Genomic DNA, 22,910 nt, shown 5'->3' on the forward strand with positions numbered 1-22,910 from the left:
CTTTAATTTAAAGTCTATTTTATCTGATATGAGTATAGCTACTCCAGCTTTCTTTTGATTTCCATTTGCATGGAATATCTTTTTCCATCCCATCACTTTCAGTCTGTATGTGTCCCTAGGTCTAAAGTGGGTCTCTTGTAGACAGCATATATATGGGTCTTGTTTTTGTATCCATTCAGCCAGTCTATGTCTTTTGGTTGGGGCATTTAATCCATTCACGTTTAAGGTAATTATCGATATGTATGTTCCTATGACCATTTTCTTAATTGTTTTGTGTTTGTTTTTGTAGGTCCTTTTCTTCTCTTGTGTTTCCCACTTAGAGAAGTTCCTTTAGCATTTGTTGTAGAGCTGGTTTGGTGGTGCTGAATTCTCTTAGCTTTTGCTTGTCTGTAAAGCTTTTGATTTCTCCATCAAATCTAAATGAGATCCTTGCCGGGTAGAGTAATCTTGGTTGTAGGTTCTTCCCTTTCATCACTTTAAGTATATCATGCCACTCCCTTCTGGCTTGCAGAGTTTCTGCTGAGAAATCAGCTGTTAACCTTATGGGAGTTCCCTTGTATGTTATTTGTCGTTTTTCCCTTGCTGCTTTCAATAATTTTTCTTTGTCTTTAATTTTTGCCACTTTGATTACTATGTGTCTCGGCGTGTTTCTCCTTGGGTTTATCCTGTATGGGACTCTCTGCGCTTCCTGGACTTGGGTGGCTATTTCCTTTCCCATGTTAGGGAAGTTTTCGACTATAATCTCTTCAAATATTTTCTCTGGTCCTTTCTCTCTCTCTTCTCCTTCTGGGACCCCTATAATGCGAATGTTGTTGCGTTTAATGTTATCCCAGAGGTCTCTTAGGCTGTCTTCATTTCTTTTCATTCTTTTTTCTTTAGTCTGTTCCGCAGCAGTGAATTCCATCATTCTGTCTTCCAGGTCACTTATCCGTTCTTCTGCCTCAGTTATTCTGCTATTGATTCCTTCTAGTGTAGTTTTCATTTCAGTTATTGTATTGGTCATCTCTGTTTGTTTGTTCTTTAATTCTTCTAGGTCTTTGTTAATCATTTCTTGCATCTTCTCAATCTTTGCCTCCATTCTTATTCCAAGGTCCTGGATCATCTTCACTATCATTATTCTGAATTCTTTTTCTGGAAGGTTGCCTATCTCCACTTCATTTAGTTGTTTTTCTGGGGTTTTTTCTTGTTCCTTCATCTGGTACATAGCCCTCTGCCTTTTCATCTTCTCTATCTTTCTGTAACTGTGGTTTTTGGTCCACAGGCTGCAGGATTATAGTTTTTCTTGCTTCTGTTGTCTGCCCTCTGGTGGTTGAGGCTATCTAAGAGGCTTGATGGGAGGCTCTCAACATTTTTACTTTTAATGCAAATTCTTTAGTAAACATCCAGTGCAGACTATATTTTCCAAAGATGGGCAGAGCACATCTCCCTTTCATAACCTTGATATGCCCCACTCACTAGCAGGCCAGTAGTAGCTTTGGGCCCTGCAGCAAACCATGTCAGGAACTGGTCCCATCCACCAGCATGCCGACACTAGATCTGGGACCCTCAGTCCCACAACCACCTGGCTCCACTCACCAGTGGGCCCCACTGCCAGGAGTCTCGTGATCCAGCTCTGCCAACCAGTGCCCATCAGCCTCTGCATAAGACAGGGCCTGGCAGACAACTGGACCAGGAGCCAGCCACACCTACCAGACTGCCCACAGTAGTCAGGCCACCACAAGAGAAGGACCCACGCAGCCCAAATATGGGGCACCCCTAGACTATATAGCTCTAGTGACCAGAGGGGAGAGCACTGCTGGGACGCAGAGGACGTCTCCTACAAAAGGCCACTTCTCCAAGGTTGGGAAAGGTAACCAATCTATCAGAAACACAGAAATAAAAACAGCCAACTGGGCAAAATGAGGTGACAGAGAAACATCTTCCAAATGAAGGAACAAGATAAAACCCCAGAAGAAGAACTAAGTGAAGTGGAGATAGGCAATCTACCCTATAGGGAGTTCAAGGTAACGATTGTAAAGATGTTCAAAGAATTCAGGAGAAGATTGGATAAACAGAGTGATAAGCAATAAGTTACGTACAAGGGAACTCCCATAAGGCTATCAGCTGACTTTTCAGCAGAAATTCTGCAGTCCAGAAGGGAGTGGCATGATATATTTAAAGTGATGAAAGGAAAAAACCTAACCAAGAGTACTCTGCCTGGCAAGGCTTTCATTCAGTTTGATGGAGAGATCAAAAGCTTTACAAGCAAACAAAAGCTAAAAGAGTTTGGCATCACCAAACAAGCTTTACAAAAAATGTTCCTCTAAGTGAAAAAGAAAAGGCCACAACTAGAAACATGAAATTACAAAAAGAAAAATCTCATCTGTAAAGGCAAATATACAGTAAAGGTAGTAAATTAGCCATTATAAAGCTAGTAGGAAGGTTAAAAGACAAAAGTAGTAAAATCATCTATATCTGCATTAAGTAGTTAAGGGATATATATACAAAACAAAAAGATGTAAAATATGATAAAAACAGGAAGAGTTAGGGGAGGGTGTAAAACATGCAGAGTTGTTAAAATGCATTTGAACTTGAGAGGTCAGTAACCTAAAATAATGAGAGAAAGAGAGAGAGAGAGAGATGGAGGAAGAAAGAAAAACTGCTATGTACAGTGTGGGGAATATAGTAGATAACTCTGTAATATTCTTCTATGGTGACATACCGTAACTAGACTTATCATGGTGATCATTTTGAAATGTATAAAAATACGAAGTCACTATGTTGCGTAACAGAAGCTAACATAGTGTTGTAGGTCAGTTATACTTCAAAAACAAACAAACAAATTCAGAGAGAAAGAGATCAGATTTGCAGTTAACAGAGGCAGTGGGTGGGGAGGGGGATTGGATAAAGGTGGTTAAAAGATACAAACTTCCAGTTATAAGATAAATAAGTAATAGGGATGTAATGTACAACATGATAAATATAATTAACACTGCTGAACGTTATTTATGAAAGTTGTTAAAAGAGTAAATCCTAAGAGTTCCCACAAGAAAAAATTTTTTTTCTATTTCTTCATTTTTGTATCTACATGAGATGAAGGATTTTACTAACTTTATTGTGATACTCATTTCATGATGTACGTATGTCAAACCATTATGCTGTACACCTTAAACAGTGCTGTATGTAAATTATATCTCAATAAAACTGGAAGAAAAAAATGCTGAAAGAAAGCTGTTAGGCTATAATTCTATTTCCAATTAAAATCCCTCAAAATGAAGGTGAAATAAAGCTTGGAGTTTTATTTCTGTTGCTGTTGGTTTGTTTTTTTGAGAGTAACAAACCTGTGCTACAAAAAATGTTAAAGTAAGTTTTTCAGGTGGAAAAAATTTATACTAGGTAAAAACTTCTATTGACAGAGAAATGAAGAGTGCCAGAAATGATAAATTTGGAGGTAAATAAGAAAGATATTGTTTTCATCTCATAATTTCTTTAAAAGATAATCGACCATTTAAAGAAAAAAAAAAAGCTGGGAGTTCCCTCGTTGCCCAGTGGTTAGAATTCTGGGCTTTCACTGCCATTGCCTGGGTTCAATCCCTGGTCAGGGAACTGAGATCCTATAAGCTGCATGGCACACCACACTCCCCCCCAAAAAAAGGAAGAAAGAAAAAAGAAAAATAAGCATGTGTGGTTTAAAAGTATTTAGAAATAAAATATATGATAACAGTAGTAAAAAAAGATGGGAAGGGGAAATGGAAATATCCAGTTTTAAGATTTTTGAATTATGTATGAAGTTGTGTAAAATTATTGGAAGGTCCAGTAAGATTTTTTTGTTTTTAAAATGTTCCTATAAATTTTGCTTTCACAAAAATGTTCCTATAAAAGGGTTTCATCTTCAAGGAATTCATGGAAAAGACTGACAAGTACAGGTTTCTGGTAACTGATTATACTGCTGAACTAAATGAATAAGCATTTTCAGAACTCTAATGGAAAACTGATGAATTCATAAAAGTGTTAACAAAAGATCAAGATAAAAAAATTAATTACATGGGACTGAGTGAACTGATGAGGATGATTATAATTTTTGTGACTTTCTGTTTGAATAAAAAAAAAATCCCACAAGGACTCAGAGGCAAAAAATATACAAATCAATTTTCAATGCAAAGTAAAGGAGCTGTTACAGTGGAGGATTACTGGACTGAATGTCAATATTATGACATAGTATGAGTGTGTTTCGTGTTTGGTAATTGCAATCATTGTTGCTTTTGTTGTGGTCATCCATTTACAATGCTAGGTGTCAGTTTATTTATCTCTTGTAAAAATAAAATACAGTGTGTGAAAAAAAAAATCACATTGGAAACCTTAGAACAACCCCCAAAACAATAAACAAAACAAAAATGGTACAGCTAATAATCCTATAATGGAGATAAATGGAATACTAAAAAATACATGATTAGTCCAAGAGAAGGCAGGAAAATAGGGAAAAAAAAAGGAAGAAAGAATAGATGATAAGATGATAGATTAAAACATAATCATTACATTTAATTTACACAGTCTATCTAGAAGTCAGCAAAATTTTTCTGAATAGGGTCAGGTAGTAAATATTTTAGGCTCTGTGGATCACATATAGTCCCTATAACATATTCTTTTTTCTTTACTTATTTATAACCCTTCTGAAATGCAAAACCATTCTTAGGTTGAGGGCCATAGGAAAACAGGTTGTGGGCTGGATTTGGCCAGCATGCCATAGTTTGCTAAACCCTGTGTAGATACTTGAAGGCAGTGACTGTCAGACTGGGTAAAAAAGTAGAACCAAAGTATATGCTGTTATATGATACACTTAAAATAGGTTAAAATAAAAGGATGGAAAAAAGATATGCCATGAAGAAAATGGTAAAAGAAAGCTGAATCAGTTATGTTAATAAAGAGAACAGAATTCAAGACAAAGAATATTACCAAAAGGAATATTTCATGATCAAGGGGTCATTTTGTCAAGAGGATATAGCAATCCTAAATATGTATGCACCTAATAACACAGCTTCAAAATACCATAAAGCAAAAATTTACAGAACTGTAACAGACCCACCATTGTATCTGGAAATTTCAACTGTCCTCTCTCAGTAATTGATAGACCAAGTGACAAAAAAAAAATTAGTAAAGATATAGAAGAGTTGATCACCACTACAAACATTTGACCTAACTGATAAACACTCTACCCAACAGTATAATACCCTTTCTTTAAAAAAATTGCACATGGAGCATTAACCAAATTGTCCACATTTTGGGCCATAAGACAAATCTCAATAAATTTAAAAGGATAGAAATTACAGAGTATGTTCCTTGACCACCACAGGATTAAATTAAAAATGAACTATCAGAAAGAACTGAAAAAGTTCCCAAATATTTGGAAGTTAAAGAGCACTCCTCTAAATAACCCATGGGTGAAAGAAGAAAGGGAATTTTAAGCTAGAAAAATAAGAGAAAATTAAATCTAAAATATACAGAACAAAGGAAAGAATAAATAAGATCAGTAATCAGTGAAACAGCAAGGGCAAACTAGAGAGAAAAACCAGTAAAACTAAACGCTGGTTCTCTGAAAAGACCAATAAAATTGACAAGCTGCTAGTATACTGATCAAGAAAAGAAGACAGGGCTTCCCTGGTGGCTCAGTGGTTGAGAATCTGCCTGCCAATGCAGGGGACACGGGTTCGAGCCCTGGTCTGGGAAGATCCCACATGCCACGGAGCGACTAGGCCCGTGAGCCACAATTGCTGAGCCTGCGCGTCTGGAGCCTGTGCTCCGCAACAAGAGAGGCCGCGATAATGAGAGGCCCGTGCACCGCGATGAAGAGTGGCCCCCACTTGCCACAACTAGAGAAAGCCCTCACACAGAAACTAAGACTCAACACAGCCATAAATAAATAAATAAATAAATAAATAAATAAATAAAATTTAAAAAAAAAAGAAGACATAAATTATCAATATCAGGAATTTAAAAGTGTGCATTACTGTAGATCTGACAGGCATTAAAATGATAATAAGGGAATATTATGAACAACTTTATGCCAATAAATTTGACATCTAAGTTGAAATAAACTAATTCCCTGAAAGGCACAAATTACTGAACTAATTCAAGAAAAAAAAAAAAAACCCAAAGCCCTTTATCTATTAAAGAAATTAAAGTCTCCCCATGAAGAAAATTCTAAACTCAGATGGTGTATTAGTTTTCTACTGATGCTGCACATATCACCACAAATGCAGTAGCTTAAAACAACAAATTTATGATCTGTTGGTTACAAGTCCAACAAGGGTTTTACTAGACTAAATCAAGGTGTTGGCAGGGCTGTGCACCTTTCTGGCAGCTCTAGGGAAGAGTTCATTTCCTTGCCTTTTCTAGCTTCTAGAGGCTACTTACGTTCCTTGGCTCGTGGCCCCCTTCCTCCATCTTCAAAGCCAGTAATGTTGCATTTTTTTAACCGAAGTATGCATATTCTGTACTCACATCCTCTTTTGACCCTGACTCTTCAGATAACACAACATAATCTCCCCATCTCAAAAGCATGAATTTGGGGGACTTCCCTGGTGGCACAGTGTTTAAGAATCCGCCTGCCAGATTCAATTCGGGACACAGGTTCAATCCCTGGTCCAGGAAGATCCCACATACTGCGGAGCAACTAAGCCCATACGCCACAACTACTGAGCCTGCGCTCTAGAGCCCACAAGCCACAACTACTGAGCCCACATGCCACAACTACTGAAGCCCGCGTGCCTAGAGACCATGCTCTGCAACAAGAGAAGCCACCATAGTGAGAAGCCCATGCACCGCAACGAAGAGCAGCCACTGCTCGCTTGCCGCAACCAGAGAAAGCCTGCGTGCAGCAATGCAGACCCAACACAGCCAAAAATAAATAGATAAATAAATAAATTTATTTTTTAAAAAGCATTAATTTAATCATATTTGCAAATTCTCTTTTGCCATGTAAGGTAACCTATTCACAGGTTCTAGGATTAGCACGCAGACAGTTTTTTTTTTTTAGGGGGGCTCATTATTCTGCCTACCACAGATGTTTTTTGCTCGTGAATTCTATCAGACAATTAAGGAATAAATAATACAAATTCTATAAAAAAACTCTTCCAGAAAATAGAGGAGGAGGATGCAAGTCCTGACTTATTTTATAAATAAAGGAGGAATAAAGACATTTTCACATAAAGAAAGCTGAGAGGATTTGTCACCAGAAGATACAAACTACAGGAAATGCTAAGGAAATGTCTTCAGGCCAAAAAGAAATGATACCAAACAGAAATTCAGATCTCAAGAAGAGAGAGCAATTGAAAATGGTATATATGTGAATAAATAAAATTCTTTGCAAAGAATCAAATAAAGTATTTTTTTCAAGAGCCTATTGAACTTCCTTTGTTTCTGTGGATTTTCCCCTTTTCGTTTTGTGTATTTGTGCTTTCTCCCTTTTCATTCATGATTCAAAGGTTAGCGATTTAACTTATTGATTTATCTTATTAGTTATAATTTTTTCCTGTTTTGTAACACATGTAATTTTTATCTTTGTAAATCCCTTCCAGATTTCTTTCTACTTATTTTTAACTTACGTATTTTCATTATTTTTTGTTAGAAGCATTTAAATCTATGACTTTTCCCTTAGAGTCCTGCTTTAACTAAATTCCATGGGTTCCAATATGTAGTGCTATCACTGACATTAGAAATTTTTCACTTTTTAGATTATATTTCTTCTTTGATTCAGCAGTTACTAAGACAGATTTTATAAACTGCTGGTAAGAATAATAATTTTTCTGATTCTGTAATTAAATTCTAGTTGTATTTCACTGTGTTTGGAGAATATTATCTATCATTTGTACTTTTTGGGCTTTACTACAGCCTAATATTTTGTCATTTTTTTCTGAATGGTCCATGGATACTTAAAAAATGCATATTCACTACTATTAGCATTTAATGTATATCAGTAAGATAGATTTGATGGAGTATGTGATTTAGTACTTTAATATCCTTACTAAATTTTGTCCACTTGTCTTGACTTTGACTAAGAGGGTCAACTAATGTCCCCTACTGCTGGCAAGTATCTATTTCTTCTTCTATCTGCTCTTCTATTTTTAGGAAAGTTGCTGCTGTAATATTTTATATGTAGGTAATTCATAACTATTTTAGCTTCACTTTGAAATTTACACCTTAGAATTATGTAGTGTCCTTCTTTGCCATGTTTTTTAAATATATATTTATTTATTTATTTATTTATTTATTTATTTATTTATTTATTTTCAACTGTGTCAGGTCTTAGTTGCAGCACGTGGGGTCTTTCCTTGCAGCGCATGGGCTCCGGAGCACATGGGCTCTGTAGTTGTGGTGCACAGGCTCCAGAGAGCATGGGCTCTGTAGTTGCAGCACACGGGCTCTCTAGTTGTGGCACGGGCTTAGTTGCCCCACAGCATGTGGGATCTTAGTTTCCCAACCAGGGATGGAACCCACGTCCCCTGCATTGGAAGGCGGATTCTTAACCACTGGACCACGAGGGAAGTCCCTCTTTGCCATGTTTAATGGTGTGATGTGGCCTGAAGTTTAGTATGTTTTCCTTTAGTTTCCATTTGCCTGGTATAATTGGTCCATCCTTTTATTAAACTTTCTGAATCACTGAATCACTTAAGTGTCCGATGCAGAGAGTTGAATTTTTCTTTGTGACTCAATCTGAAAGACTTTTTCTCTTAATAGGTATGTTAAAACTCATATCCAGGGACTTCCCTGGTGGTGCAGTGGTTAAGAATCCGCCTGCCAATGAAGGGGACATGGGTTCGAGCCCTGGTCTGGGAAGATCCCACATGCCACGGAGCAACTAAGCCCATGAGTCACAACTACTGAGCCTGCGCTTCTAGAGCCCGTGAGCCACAACTGCTGAGCTCACGTGCCACAACTACTGAAGCCTGCGTGCCTAGAGCCCATGCTCCACAACAAGAGAAGCCACCACAGTGAGAAGCCCACGCACTGCAACGAAGAGTAGCGCCGCTCACTGCAACTAGAGAAAGCCTGCACGCAGCAACAAAGACCCAATGCATCCAAAAATTAAAATTAAAACAAAACAAACAAAAAGAACTCATATACAGTTATTGATTGATAAGACATATATTTTGCTCTTTCGTCTTAGTTTTACCATACAATTATTTTGTTCATTACATATACATAGTCATCCCTTGCTATCCACAGGGGATTGGTTCCAGGACCCCCACAGATACCAAAAGCTGCAGATGCTCAAGTCCCATGTAAAATGGCATAGTATTTGCGTATAACCTACACACATCCTCCCACATGCTTTAACTCATCTCTAGATTACTTATAATACCTAATGTAATGTAAATGCTATGTAAATAGTTGCTAGCATGAAGCAAATTCAAGTTTTGCTTTGTGGAAATTTCTGGAATATTTTTTCCTGAATATTTTCAATCTACAGTTGGTTGAATCCATAGATGTGGAACCCACAGATATGGGAGTTGACTATATATATATATAATGTATACACATACATACATATGCACATATATATATTTGTGTGTCTTAAGTCTTGTACTATATAAGCTGATTATTTACTTTCTGTCTCTTTCATTACAAGTCAAGTTCCACAAGGAATGATTTGTATGTGTCTGATTTTTACCCCCCACTGATTTATTCCTAGTTACCTAAAAGAATGCCTATCACATAGTAGGTATTCAGTAAATATTTGTTAAATCAGTTCATCAAACCAAAGTTCTGACAAGAGAAACATCAATATTTCCCTCAAAAGGATACTATTTCTGTTCTTTCCTTATTCTGGCAGAAGACTCAGCATAGGGGAAATAAGTAATGATTTATTGAATGAGTATATAAACTGGTTAGAGAGATGAGCAAAAAAGGAAGATCCTATATTTTTGGCACAATCACTTACTCACTCACTGGCAAGTTACTGTATGATATTCAGTTAGGTAACAATATCAGGATGAAGAATGCAAATATTGACATGACCTATAGGAAAAAAAGAGGACTACTTCAATAAGGAACAAGAAAACAACAACTTACATGGGCCATGGCTTTTTTTTTTAGAATTCAATGTATTTATTAGCTGTCTTCTTAGTTCCACTTTAGAATAAATTCACAGTCCAAAGAAAGTGTTGCTGAATGAGAGGGGTTTAAAAGTAAACAAAAAACAAAAACAAACATGAGATGATCTTGCCTCTGAGCTCCCAATGTGCTAATTTAGAATGACATTTCCCCCACTTCACGTCACCTACTCCCAGACCCCATACACACATACATAAAAGATCAGAAAAAAGCTGAACAAATCCCAACCTTACTCAAAGCAAGGAGGGAATCCAGCTATGGAGTCAAGAAAGACTGGGCCCAGGCTCTTTAGCAGGAGGGATCTAGAGAGGCAAATCAGTGTCCCAACACTATGATAAAATCGACCCAATTGGCCTGCTCAGACCTACCCTGACCAGATTCTCACTGAATTAAAAGGAAAAAGAAAAGGACCTTATGAAAAGGTCAGGGAAAGAGAAAATGACTCAAAAGATCTAACAGATCTTTGGTTATAGCTAACATTCCTGTGTAACAGGAACTTCAAAAATAGACACTAAAGCAACACTGAAAAGAAGAAACAGAACAAAGATGTCCAGAGCAAAATAAATACTTGAGTCTTTAGTTTGAAGTACCGGTGAGAATTAAAAAAACCACATCCTGGAAAATCTTCTGAAATTTATCCCTAAATACAGGCAAAAAAGACCTAAATATCGTTTAATAAGGAATTACAAAACAATGTGTACTGTGTTCTAATCTTTGGGGAAAAAATACTCATGAACATAAGCATATATGTATGTACATAAGGAGGGTGAAAGCATTTGCAATAAAATGTTCAGAGCGGTTGAAGAATTATAGATAACTTTTACTTTAAATGAAGTAATATAACAAAGGAATTTTGAAGGTTAATGTGAAAATTTCAGGTAAGATGCAGCACCAAATCATCTTAGACACTGTTTTTGGATGTGCAACAGTGCCATTCTTTCCTCCAATTCGAGGTGTTTCTAAGGGGAATGGCAGAAGTTGTGAGGTAGAGAAAAATTATGAGATACTAGGCTTTTCTGGAAGCTCAAACTTTGTGTGACCTTGAGTGTGATGTGGAGTAGATGTTGTCTGTGACCATGAAGACTATGTTTCTCTGATTCTTGGTGGTATATGAGCTCTTCAGATAACTGTGGAGGACACCGACTAAGTGGGCATATGGTTAGTTTTTTGTTGTTGTTTGTTGTTTTCTTTTTTTTTTTTTTTTACTATATAAGTCACTTTGAGGTTGTGTGATGATGATAAACACGGGGGGGATGGTGGGATTATGTGACTTTGGCTTTATGACGTGAGTATGAATCTACAGGTGACTACTGGAATGTCTTCCTAACTGCCTGATTACGGTGAGCCTGGGTTTAGAGGTTTGTGTAAATGTGCTTTTCTTTTATGTAAGTAAATGGGGCTTACACAAATAGTCACCTGCAATCATGATCATAAACACATACAAATTCCATTTACACATATGGCCATGCACAAAATTACAATGGTTACAAAAGCACGAATCCAGTTGCTGTCACAACAAACAGCCAAATACCCTTAGTCATTAGACTAATTTCCGTCACGCACGCACAGACTAATCTACTCTCCCCAGGTCAGCTCCCGCACTAAGAGGCCTAACACTCCAGATACTCCTCTTGCCCGGTCCTGGGGCTACAGGATTCCTCACCTTCAGCATCCTCAGGAGGAGCTCTGGTCCAAGTTCTGATTGGACTTCCCGGCGAAGCTGCACGCCGAGCCCTGCCTACTCTACCCGTAACGGGAAGCCCTCGACTGCCTCTGCTGCCGACTATTCAACCGCCGTTCTGACCGGAAGTAGCTTTGGAAAGCCGTGTCCTCTGGGAAACTTAGTCCTAGAGGAAGGAGCCCGGGAGGCTAACGAGGTAGGTCTTCCGCCAGACTTCCGGCCGCACCTGCGCTGTTTCACTCGGGTTTGGAGTGACGCCGCAACCACCCAGTTTGCGTGGCTCACACCCGGGTTTGGGGTCTGAATTCGGAACCTCAGATTTCTCTGAGGACGGATTTCAAGCCTGACACGGTGGCTGTCCCCACCCTCCCAATGTGCACGTTCGCGGGCAGCTGGCTTAAGAGAACTGTTGTCTGGTGCGGAGAGATCCAGCCTCTGGATGGTTCTCTCCGCGGTTGCGATGCGAGATGTATTTTCTGTGAGTCCGTTACGTACGCGTCTCATCGAGAGGCAGATGATTATGTGACAGCGACTGTGAGGGTGTCATGCGTGAGGAACTCTGTATGTGGAAGTGGATGTGCTACATATTCGTGTAGGTTCAAGCAGTGAGCTTGGCCACGTGCAGTGATTGTGAGGTGGCATAATGTGATGTGACTTAACCAGTGAGTGGTGCTTTGAGACCGTGTGATTGATTACGCATGCTTGCGGGTGGCGCGGCCAGCTCTGCTGGCAGTGACCTCACAACATTCGGTGGAAGGCTGTCTGTGCTGGGTCCACCTATGACTACCGGGAGGGTTTGGGTGTGGCGAGTGTCCGCAGGTAAATTTCACCAGCGAAGGGAGGAAGCTGGTCTGTTGAAACTAGGAGGGACCCAGTGGATGAATCAGATCCCTGGGGCAGGCGAGCTGGTCCTGAGCCGTTCGTGTGTGTGTGTGTGTGTGTGTGTGTGTGTGTGTGTGTGTGTGTATGTGAGAGAGAGAGAGAGGTGTGAGGTGACATTGTGTGTCTAAGTGTGTGTGACAGGCTGGAATTAATCCAGAGGGGTGGAAACTAGTACGATTATCTGCGATAAGGGACAAATCTATGGTAAAGATTTTTAATCTTGCTGAGGCCAGAAGCTCCATCTCTTAAGTGTGAGGAAATATAGTACCTGTGAGAACATGTGGTTGTGTTTCTGTGTCTGATTCTCTGTTATGTATATGAGATGGTTTGCACTTGAGCCTATCACTGGGAGAGGGTGTTGAGTGAAATATATGAAGTATGTGAAAGTGGTTTGTGACTGTACCCAAGTCTCTGCATATGGCAGTAAAAGGGCTGGTGATTATAACGTTGTGACTTTGATGTTTTGAGTATGATTGAGCGGGAGGTCATGCAAGAGATTTGGTAAAGGTGTTTTTGTGTGTGTTAGAATGCAACTTATGCAAGTTAAGATCTGGATGGAAGACAGTGTGTGGTTGTGATCTGAATTTAGTAACTGAGAGACTGCAATATTATGTGTGTGAGATTGAGTATGAGGTGATACCTACTCTGAACCTCACTTATCTCTAAAAAGATAATAATGGCTAAGCTTCCTGAAGCATCAGAGTTACTTGAAAATTTAAATTTCCAATGGAAATTGTTTTAAATCTAAGAAGAATTAAAACATGACTTTAAAAATATGAAATAATTTATTGTGATGAAGAATGCAAAATGACCATGAAAGGTTTTTTGGTTGGTTGTTTTTTAATTTCTGTTATGTGGTTACTGGGAGTATGGCTGATATTCTTTGGTGGAAGTGAAATAGATGGGAAGTCTACTAAATTCTTAACTTGATCTGTATAAGTGGAAGAGTTCTAGGTCAAGAGTACAAAAGCTTAACTTGAATAATAAAAACAGAGAGTCATGGCCGCTCAATTCCCAGACTTGACCCAGTGTGCTAACTTAGAACCCCTTTAATGAGAGACGCTGCTACATTGCCAAAAATGTATACTGTTAATTTTTCCTGGTAAGGATAACTGTATGTTGAGGAAAAGGAAAATAATCAGACCTTTCAGGGATTACTGGACGATGGCTCTGAATTGACAATAATTTCAGGAGACCCAAAACATCATTGTTGTCTACCAGTCAGAGTAGGCGCTTATGGAAATCAGGTGATCAATGAAGTTTTAGCTCAAATCCATCTCACAGTGGACCCTGAACCCATCCTGTGGTTTTCCCCCCAAGTTCTGGAATGGATAATTGAGATAGACATACTCAGGAACTGTAAGAATCCCCTCACTGGCTCTCTGCCCTGTTGAGTGAGGGCTGTTATGGTGGGAAAGGACAAGTGGAAGCTACCAGAATTGCCTCTACCTAGAAAAATAGTAAACCAAAAGAAACACTGCATTGCAGAGATTAGTGCCACTATTAAGGGCTTGAAAGATGCAAGGGTGGTGACTCCCACCACATCCACATTAAACTTGCTTATTTGGCCTGTGCAGAAGACAGATAGATACTGGAGAATGACAATGGATTATCATAAGCTAAACAAGGTAGTGACTCCAATTGCAGCCGCTGTACCAAATGTGGTTTCATTCCTTGAGGGAATTAGCACATTCCCTGGTACCTGGTATGCAACCATTGATCTGGCAATTTTTTTTCCCTCTCCATCCCTGTTAATAAAGACAACTAGAAGCAGTTTGCTTTCAGCTGGCAAGGCCAGCATTACATCTTCAGTGTTCTACCTCAGGGCTATATCAACTCTCCAGCCCTATGTCGTAATTTAGTTCATAGGGATCTTGATTACCTTTCCCTTCCACAAGATGTCACACTGGTCCATTTCTTTGATGGCAATATGCTGATTGGACCTAGTAGCAAGAAGTGGCAACTACTCCAGACTTAACTGGTAAGACATTTATTTGTGTGTCAGAGGGTAGAAAATAAATCCAACAAAAACTCAGGGGCCTTCTACCTCAGTGAAATTCCTAGGGACCCAGTGGTGTGGGGCATGTCAGATATCCCTTCTAAGGTGAAGGATAAGTTGTTCTTATCCTTATCTGGCTCCTCCCATAACCAAAAAAGAGGCACAAACCCTAGAAAGCCTCTGGATTTTGGAGGCAACATATTCCTCATTTGGATGTGTAACTTCCATCCCTTTACTGAGTGACCTGAAAAGTTGCTAGTTTTGAGTAGGGCCCAGAACAAGAGAAGGCTCTGGGACTCTGCAACAGGTCCAGACTACTGTGCAAGCTGCTCTGCCACTTGGGCCATATACCCCAGCAGACCCAATGGTGCTTGAGGTATCAGTAGCAGATAGGGATGCTGTCTGGGGCCTTTGGCAGGACCCTATAGGTGAATCACAGCATAGGGCCTTAGGGTTTTGAATCAAAGCCCTGCCATCCTCTGCAATTAACTACTCTCCTTTGGCAAAATAGCTTTTGGCCTGTTACTGGGCCTTAGTAGCAACTGAACACTTAACCATGGGCCACCAAGTTAACACGCGATCTGAGCTGCCCATCATGAACTGGTTGTAATCTGACCCACCAAGCCATTAAGTTGGGTGTGCACAGCAGCAATCCATCATGAAATGAAAGTGGTATGTTGGTCGGGCCAAGCACACCCTGACAGCACATGTAATCCTCCTGTTGGGCAGAATTTCGAGCAGTGCACCTGGTTACTTATTTTTCTTGGAAGGAGAAATGGCCAGATGTGCGATTATATATGGATTCATGGGCTGTGGCCAATGATTTGGCTGGATGGTCAGGGACTTGGAAGGAACATGATTGGGAAATTGGTGACAAGGAAGTCTGGGAAAGAGGTATGGACCTCTCTGAATGGGAAAAAATGAAGATATTTGTGTCCCATGTGAATGCTCACCAGAGAGTAACCTCAGCAGAGGAGGATTTCAATAAAGTGGATAGAATGACCCATTTTGTAGATACCAGTTTCTTTCCTCAGTCATCCTTGTCATCACCCAATGGGCTCATGAACAAAGTGGCCATGGTGGCAGTGATGGAGGTTATGCATGGTCTTCCATTCACCAAGGCTGACCTGCCTATAGCCACTGCCGACTGCCCAATCAGCAGAAGAGACCAACACTGAGTCCCCAATATGGCACCATTCCCTGGTGGCTGGTTGATTACACTAGACTGTTTCCATCATGGAAGGGGCAGCATTTTGTTCTTACTGGAAGAGACACTCTGGATACAGACTTGCCTCTATTGCACATAATGCTTCTGCCAAAACTACCATCTGTGGACTTGCAGAATGCCTTATCCACTGTCACGGTATTCCACACAGCATTGCTTCTGATCAAGAAACTCATGTCACAACAAATAAGTGCAGCAATGGTACCATCCCCATGGAATTCACTGGTATTACCATGTTCCCCACCATCTTTAAGCAGCTGGCTTGAAAGAACAATGGAATGATGTTTTGAAGACTCAGTTACAATGCCAGCTAGGTGGCAGTATCTTGCAGGGCTGAGGCAAGGTTCTCCTGAAGGCTGTATATGCTATGGATCAGTGTCCAATATTTGGTGCTGTTTCTCCCATGGCCAGTATTCACAAGGCCAGGAATCAAGTAATGGGAGTGATACCACTCACTCTTACCCCTAGTAACCCAAAAGTAAAATTTTTGCTTTCTGTCCCCACAACTTGTGTTCTGCTGCCCAGAGGTCTTAGTTCCAAATGGAGGGATGCTTCCACCAGGAAACACAATGATTCCATTGAACTGGAAGTTAAAGACTGCTACCCAGCCATTTTGGGCTCCTTAACCCTCTGAATCAACAGGCAAATAAGGGAGTTACTGTGTTGGCTGGGGTGGTTGATCTTGACTACGAAGAGGAAGTTGGATTGCTACTCCACAAGGGAGGTAAGGAAAAGTATGTCTCAAGTACAGGGGAGCCTTTCCAGTATCTCTTAGTATTAACAGGCCCTGTGATTAAAGTGAATGGAAAACTACAACACCATTCAGGCAGGACGACTGACGGGCCACATTCTTCAAGAATGAATATTTGGGTCACTCCACCAAGTAAAGAACCATGACAGGCTGAGGTGCTTGCTGAGGGCAAAGGGAATATGGAACGGGTAGGGGAAGAAGGTAGTTATAAATGCCAACTACAACTGTGTGATCAGTTTCAGAAATGAGGACAGTAGTTGTCATCAGGATTTCTTCCTTATTTTGTTGTATTTGTGTATGTGTGTAGAGTAGGTATCTTTGTTTTCTTCCCTTTTTTATCCCTTTATCATTGTAACATAAGATGTACTGACCTTTTATCATTGTATTTAAGTATTATTAACTTTACATCATAATATTTAAATTATGAGGTATCAAAGAGAAGAGTAAATATCAACCAAGGACTTTGCAGCCTCTTCTGGGCAGAGGATTAATGTGTTTTTTGGTTATCTGCAAGATATTTCTATGATATTAGGTGGAAGAATGACCTTGTTATTGTCTTTATTCGGAGATTAAATATGGCTTAAGGAGATGCATATACGTGCCAGGTTGTCACGGGGTAGATTTATGATGGCTAATTTTATGTATCAGTTTGGCTGGGCACAATGCCCAGATATTCGGTCAAACATCATTCTGGATATTTCTGTGAAGATGTTTTTTAGATGAGATTAACATTTAAATCAGTGAACTTTGAGTAGAGCAATTACCCTCCATAATGTGGGTGGGCCTCATCCAATTAGTTGAAGGTCTCAACAGAACAAAGACTGACCTCTCCCAAAGCAACAAGGAACTCTGCCAGCAGACAGCTTTCAGATTTGAACTGCAGTTGTTCCCTGGGTGTTCAACCTGCTGGCCTGGCCTGCAGATTTTGGATTTAACAAGCCTCCACAATCTCATGAGCTGATTCCTTAAAATCTCTCTCTCTCACAACCTTATGAGCCAATTCCTTAAAATCTCTCTTAATCCCCCCACACACACACAAACACACACGCGCGTGCACACACACGCACATACACACACATCTTGTTGGTTCGGTTTCTCTGGAGAACCCTAATACACTAGTCTAAGTATTTTACATATTGTCTCATTTAATCCTCATGAGAGCCCTCTAAGGGAGGTATCCTTATCATTCCCAGTAAACCGATTTGTCAAGTGAGGCACCAAGAGCTGAAATAACTTGTGAAACGTCAGAGTTCCTGAGAGATAGAAGCAGAATTTAAATTCCAAAGCCCTCAGCCTTTAACTGTTTAACTACTAGATTCTACCATTTTCCAACTCTATATCTTCTGCTCTGTATCCTGATTCCATTTCCTAATTATTGTGAATTCACAGGAATTCTGGGTATAAATGAATTTTTTCTAGTCAAGTTTATAGTTTTGAATCTCTTGATATTGGGTCCAAAAGGAAACTAATGGAGCAAGGTGGTTTTCTCACAGGATACAAGGAATTATGGCTAATATTTCAGAAGTGAGATAAATCCCCCATCAAGAAAACAAAAAACAACGCAGCAAGACCAAGCTGTGAGCCTCTTAGCTCTTCTTCTCTAGGCAGAACGCCCACAGCCATGCTTAGAAACCACGTTTGTTGGAAGGAAATATAAATCATTCATATTCGACTGTGTTTAGAATACGCTGAGCTGTAAATCTAACCTAAAGACTTACAACAGTGAGTTTTTTTCACCTATTTTTGAAGAAGTTCCCTTTAACAAAATTCCTTAAAGCATATATTCTAAAATCAATACATTGTTCTTATAAAGAAATTATACTTAAGTTTAAATTTATGTAAGTTATCTCATTGTGAGGAAGTTCTGGAATTTATTAAACTAGTATATCCTTGCTGAACTCAGAAAGCTGAGCCATGGGAGAGAAATTCCTTGTATATGCTGCCTAGCTCTTGTGTCTGGTCCACCCTCCCTTTTTTCCCAGGGTCATGTGGGATTAGGCTTTGTAGAGTTGGAGTGTTTTTGTCATTTGCAGGACTGTTGCTTCTGAAGATGTCCATCAAGTTCTCCCAGGTGGAAAGTAAGTGCCTGAACTCTGCTCAGAGGGATGTAACCACAAGGATGTGATGTTGGAGTCTGGTTTTGCCAGTTTAGAGTATTTCCCCTGATTGTTTATAATCTGCCTGCTGGAAGTATTCTCCTTCTGGAGGAAATCTCTGGAGAGCCTTTGAAGAACTGATCTGACATTTGTATAACTGGAAAGAAATAACTGCATTTTGTTTTTACTGAGGCTTCATTTTCTTGACACCTAAGGTGACCTTATCTTCCTCTGGCCCTTCTCTTCCTCTTCCTTGATTGACATCACCACCACAGACCCAAGTCCCACACCTTTTTCTATATATAGCACTTTATATCGCTAAGCCAGATGTGATTTCCTCATTGGAAAAAAGGAGATAGCCCTGAATGGTAGAGAAAGCAGTGAGTAAACCAGCTCCAGAAAGAGAGATGCCATTGCAGGTAAAAGTTCAGCTGATGTGAAGAATCAGAACTTTAAGCTGAATCAAATGTTGAATTCCTAATTCCCAGTACTTTAGAAAGTGACTGTATTTGGAGATAGGGCCTTTAAGGAGGTAATTAAGTTAAAATGAGGCTGATAGGGTAGGCCCTAATCCAATCTAGCTAGTGTCCTTATAAGAGGAGACTAGGACATATAGAGAGACACACCACGGATGGGTGTGTAGGAGAAAAGGCCATATGAGGACACAGCGAGAAGGTAGCCATCTGCAAGCCAAGAAGAGACCTCAGGAGAAACCAGAGCTGCCAACTTGTTGATCTTGGCCCTCCATCCTCCAGAACTGTGAGAAAATTAATTTCCGTTGTTTAAGCTACGCAGTCTGTGTTATTCTGTTTATGGCAGTCCTCTTAAACTAATACAGGAGTATTAGCCCTTTATTTGTGATAAAGATATTTATTTGTAAGTTGTCTTTTGATTTTATGTGTTTTTAATTGTAGTCAAATCTTTGAATATTACAAAATTTTCAATATTTTCTTTTACTGCATCTATTTTCTGAGTCATAATGAGAAAGTTCTTCCTTACCCGGAGGTTAAACTGGAGTTCATCGATGCTTTCTTCTAGGACCTATATGGTTTCATATCTTTATGTTTACCTCCCTGATCTATTTAGAGTTTATTCTTGTGACAGGATGTGAGGTATGGATATAATTTTATTTTTTTCCAAATTGCAAACTGCTTGTCCCAGCTATGTACTTATATTTTAACTTTTTATTTTGAGATCATTGTAGATTTATATGCAGTTGTAAGAAATAATATAGAGAGATCCCACATAAACATCACCCAGTTTCCCTCAATGTTAACTTCTTGTAAAAAAAAAAATCATGACCAGGATATTTATATTGATATAATACACAGTACTTCTTCACATTTTGCCAGTTTTACATGCACTCGTTTGTATCTGTGTTTCTGTGTATATTTGGTTCTATGCAATTTTATCACATATGTAGAGTCATGCTATTATAGATACTATATTGAGTAAAAGAGGCCAGACACAAAAGAACCTACTGTATGATTCCACTTATACAAAGTTCAAAAACCAGACAAAACGAATCTACTGTGATAGACATCAAAATAATGTTAACTTTGAGGTATACTGATTGGGAAGAGACATGAAGGGAGCCTTCTGGGATGTTGAAAAGTTTCTTTATCTTTATCAAATGGTGGTTGTATGGGCTTATAAAACAAATCACCAGGCTAGGATTTTAAGGTCTGGGCTCTATATTGTGCAAAAGTCTTATTAAAAACAAAGGAAAAGAAATCATTCCTGGGACTACCCTGGTGGTCCAGTGGTTAAGAATCCTCCTTCCAATGCAGGGTATGCAGGTTCGATCCCTGGTTGGGGATCCCTGGTCAATCCCACACGCTGTGGGGCAACCAAGCGTGTGTGCCACAAATACTGAGCCTGCCTGCCACAACTAGAGACCCCGCACGCTACTACTGAGCCCACATGCTCTGGAGCCCACACACCACAACTAGAGCACCCGTGCACCGCACCTACTGAGCGCCACAACTAGAGAGAAGACTGCACACTGCAACGAAGAGCCCACGAACCACAATGAAAGATCCTGAGGGCCACAACTAAGACTTGAAACAACCAAAAATTTAAACATTTTTTAAATTAAAAAAAAAAGAAATCATTCCTGTTCAATAAATGGCAGATCTATGTTTTGAATCCACATTTCTTTAACTACAAAACCAGTTCCCTTTCAATTCTGCCTTTTGTCCAGAAGCCCAGATTTCATTACATTGAGTGAAACCTGAGCATGCATAATTCATTTAAACAAACAATTTCCACCAGATTGGTAGATTTAAAAGACTGACGATGCCCTATATTAGTAGACCAGACACTCTCATACTGTGTTGTATATTGGTGAAAATTTAAGCAGGACAATTGATAAAGATGTATAAGCAGGTTTTAACTATGAAAGCCTCATTGTCAATAATATTTCTGAGACTGTCAAAAAGATATAATTACACATGTGCACAAAAAGGAGTGTGCAGTAAAACACTGTACAATAATGAGGAAAAGCTGGAAAGAACTTAAATATCCTACAATAGGGAAACAGTTTAAAAAATTATAGTATATCCAAACAGTGTACTCAAAAAATTATGACCGTTTGTCATTTGATGACATGAAAAGTTGTTCACTATATTAGGTTAGATGAAGAAGATAGATGACAAAACAGTATTACAGTATAATTCTGTTTTGAATTTCAAAATCCTATATGGCTATATCCATGTGTTAATTCACAGAGAAATAGGTGAGATGATTTGGAAAAAATAAGCTGTTTCTAGATGAGCTTTACTTTAAGCTTTTCTGTATTCTTCAAATTTCTGAATTAAGAATCTACTAATTTTATAATCAGAAAAAAATAATAGAGCTAATCCCTCCCTCTTTGAGAACAAAAGAAATGATAGGAGATATGAATATAATACATGGAGTGTATTGTTGTAGTGGTTTGAATTCTGTCTTAAGAAGCCTGAACTTTCTTCATAGACATGAAGCATTTCAAATGAGTGACTCAAATGCCACCTTAAAGGTCCTAAATCTTGACTCCTAAGATTTTATACACAACGAATTCCTCTTACTGGTTGCCCCTCACCTAGGCTCAGATTTGCTGGCCGACCTCTCCACTAGCCTTAGAAACTAACAAGGAAACCACATTTGCCTTGGAAATCAATTAATTAATAATAAAACCTGCGGGGCTTCCCTGGTGGCGCAGTGGTTAAGAATCTGCCTGCCAATGCAGGAGACACGGGTTCAAGCCCTGGTCTGTGAAGATCCCACGTGCCGCGGAGCAACTAAGCCGGTGAGCCACAACTGCTGAGCCTGCGCATCTGGAGCTTGTGCTCCGCAACGGGAGAGGCCGCGACAGTGAGAGGCCCGCGCATCGTGATGAAGAGTGGCCCCCGCTCGCCGCAACTGGAGAAAGCCCTCGCACAGAAACGAAGACCCAACACAGCCAAAAAATAAATAAATAAAAAATAAAGTAAATAAATAAATAAATAAATAAATAAATAAAAATAATAAAACCTGCACATAGGAGAAGAAATGGGATTTAGGCCTGATGTGGTTAATTCAGACCATTCCCTTTGTCATCAGGCAGAAAAGGAAGTTGAAAAAGTAACCTGAAGTATTAGGAGGATGACACTTTTGAAACAACACAGCAGAGATGCCCATTTCCATCTCCAGGAATCATACCAATCCTTCAAATAGCTAAGCACCCTAAAGAGTCACATTCCCCAATGAGTCACAGTGATGAAAGTTACTAGATGGCTCCAGAATGCAGATTCTGAATTGGAAAATGGAAAAGAGATATTGTAATCAGGGAGACCCAGTTTATTAGTTAAATAAATGTACATTGGTCCTATATCACACCTATATTGAACAAATTCTTCCGAGTGGGGTGAGTCACCTATACACACTCAGCAGAAGTCAATGCCACATTCTTGAGTCTACATACCCCTGAAATGACAGGAACCCATGTTCCCCTTAAGGTCCTGGAAGGGAATGTAAAGTTGGTGAAGACGTGGGAGTTGGACAGGAAGAAGAAGGAGTTGCTCGGGAAAGTTATTGGTTAAATAAATTATAAAATAACCATGTAATAGAACACTTAGATACACAAATGCAAAGTTGTAGAAAATTTAGGATATGGAATCTTTTCAAGGTATAACATCAGTAGAGAAATCACTTAACAAAGCAGGTTGACC

At 39.4% G+C, this 22,910-nt stretch overlaps 1 protein-coding gene across 1 annotated transcript in view; it reads right to left on the reverse strand.

Moving 5' to 3' along the window:
- LOC132354340 (zinc finger protein 461-like) overlaps window positions 1–11,880 on the reverse strand; it is a 30,839-nt gene extending 18,959 nt beyond the window's left edge. Inside the window, exons 1-2 of the mRNA XM_059906248.1 lie at window positions 11,753–11,880; window positions 10,048–10,142 (exon numbers count right to left, since the gene is read on the reverse strand). Of these exons, the coding sequence (XP_059762231.1) occupies window positions 10,048–10,056 (9 nt within the window). The 5' untranslated portion in view covers window positions 10,057–10,142; window positions 11,753–11,880. The remainder of the gene's footprint in view (window positions 1–10,047; window positions 10,143–11,752) is intronic.
- Between the last annotated feature and the right edge of the window lie 11,030 nt (window positions 11,881–22,910).

Source organism: Balaenoptera ricei, chromosome 19 (assembly GCF_028023285.1).
Source record: "Balaenoptera ricei isolate mBalRic1 chromosome 19, mBalRic1.hap2, whole genome shotgun sequence".
NCBI lineage: Eukaryota > Metazoa > Chordata > Mammalia > Artiodactyla > Balaenopteridae > Balaenoptera > Balaenoptera ricei.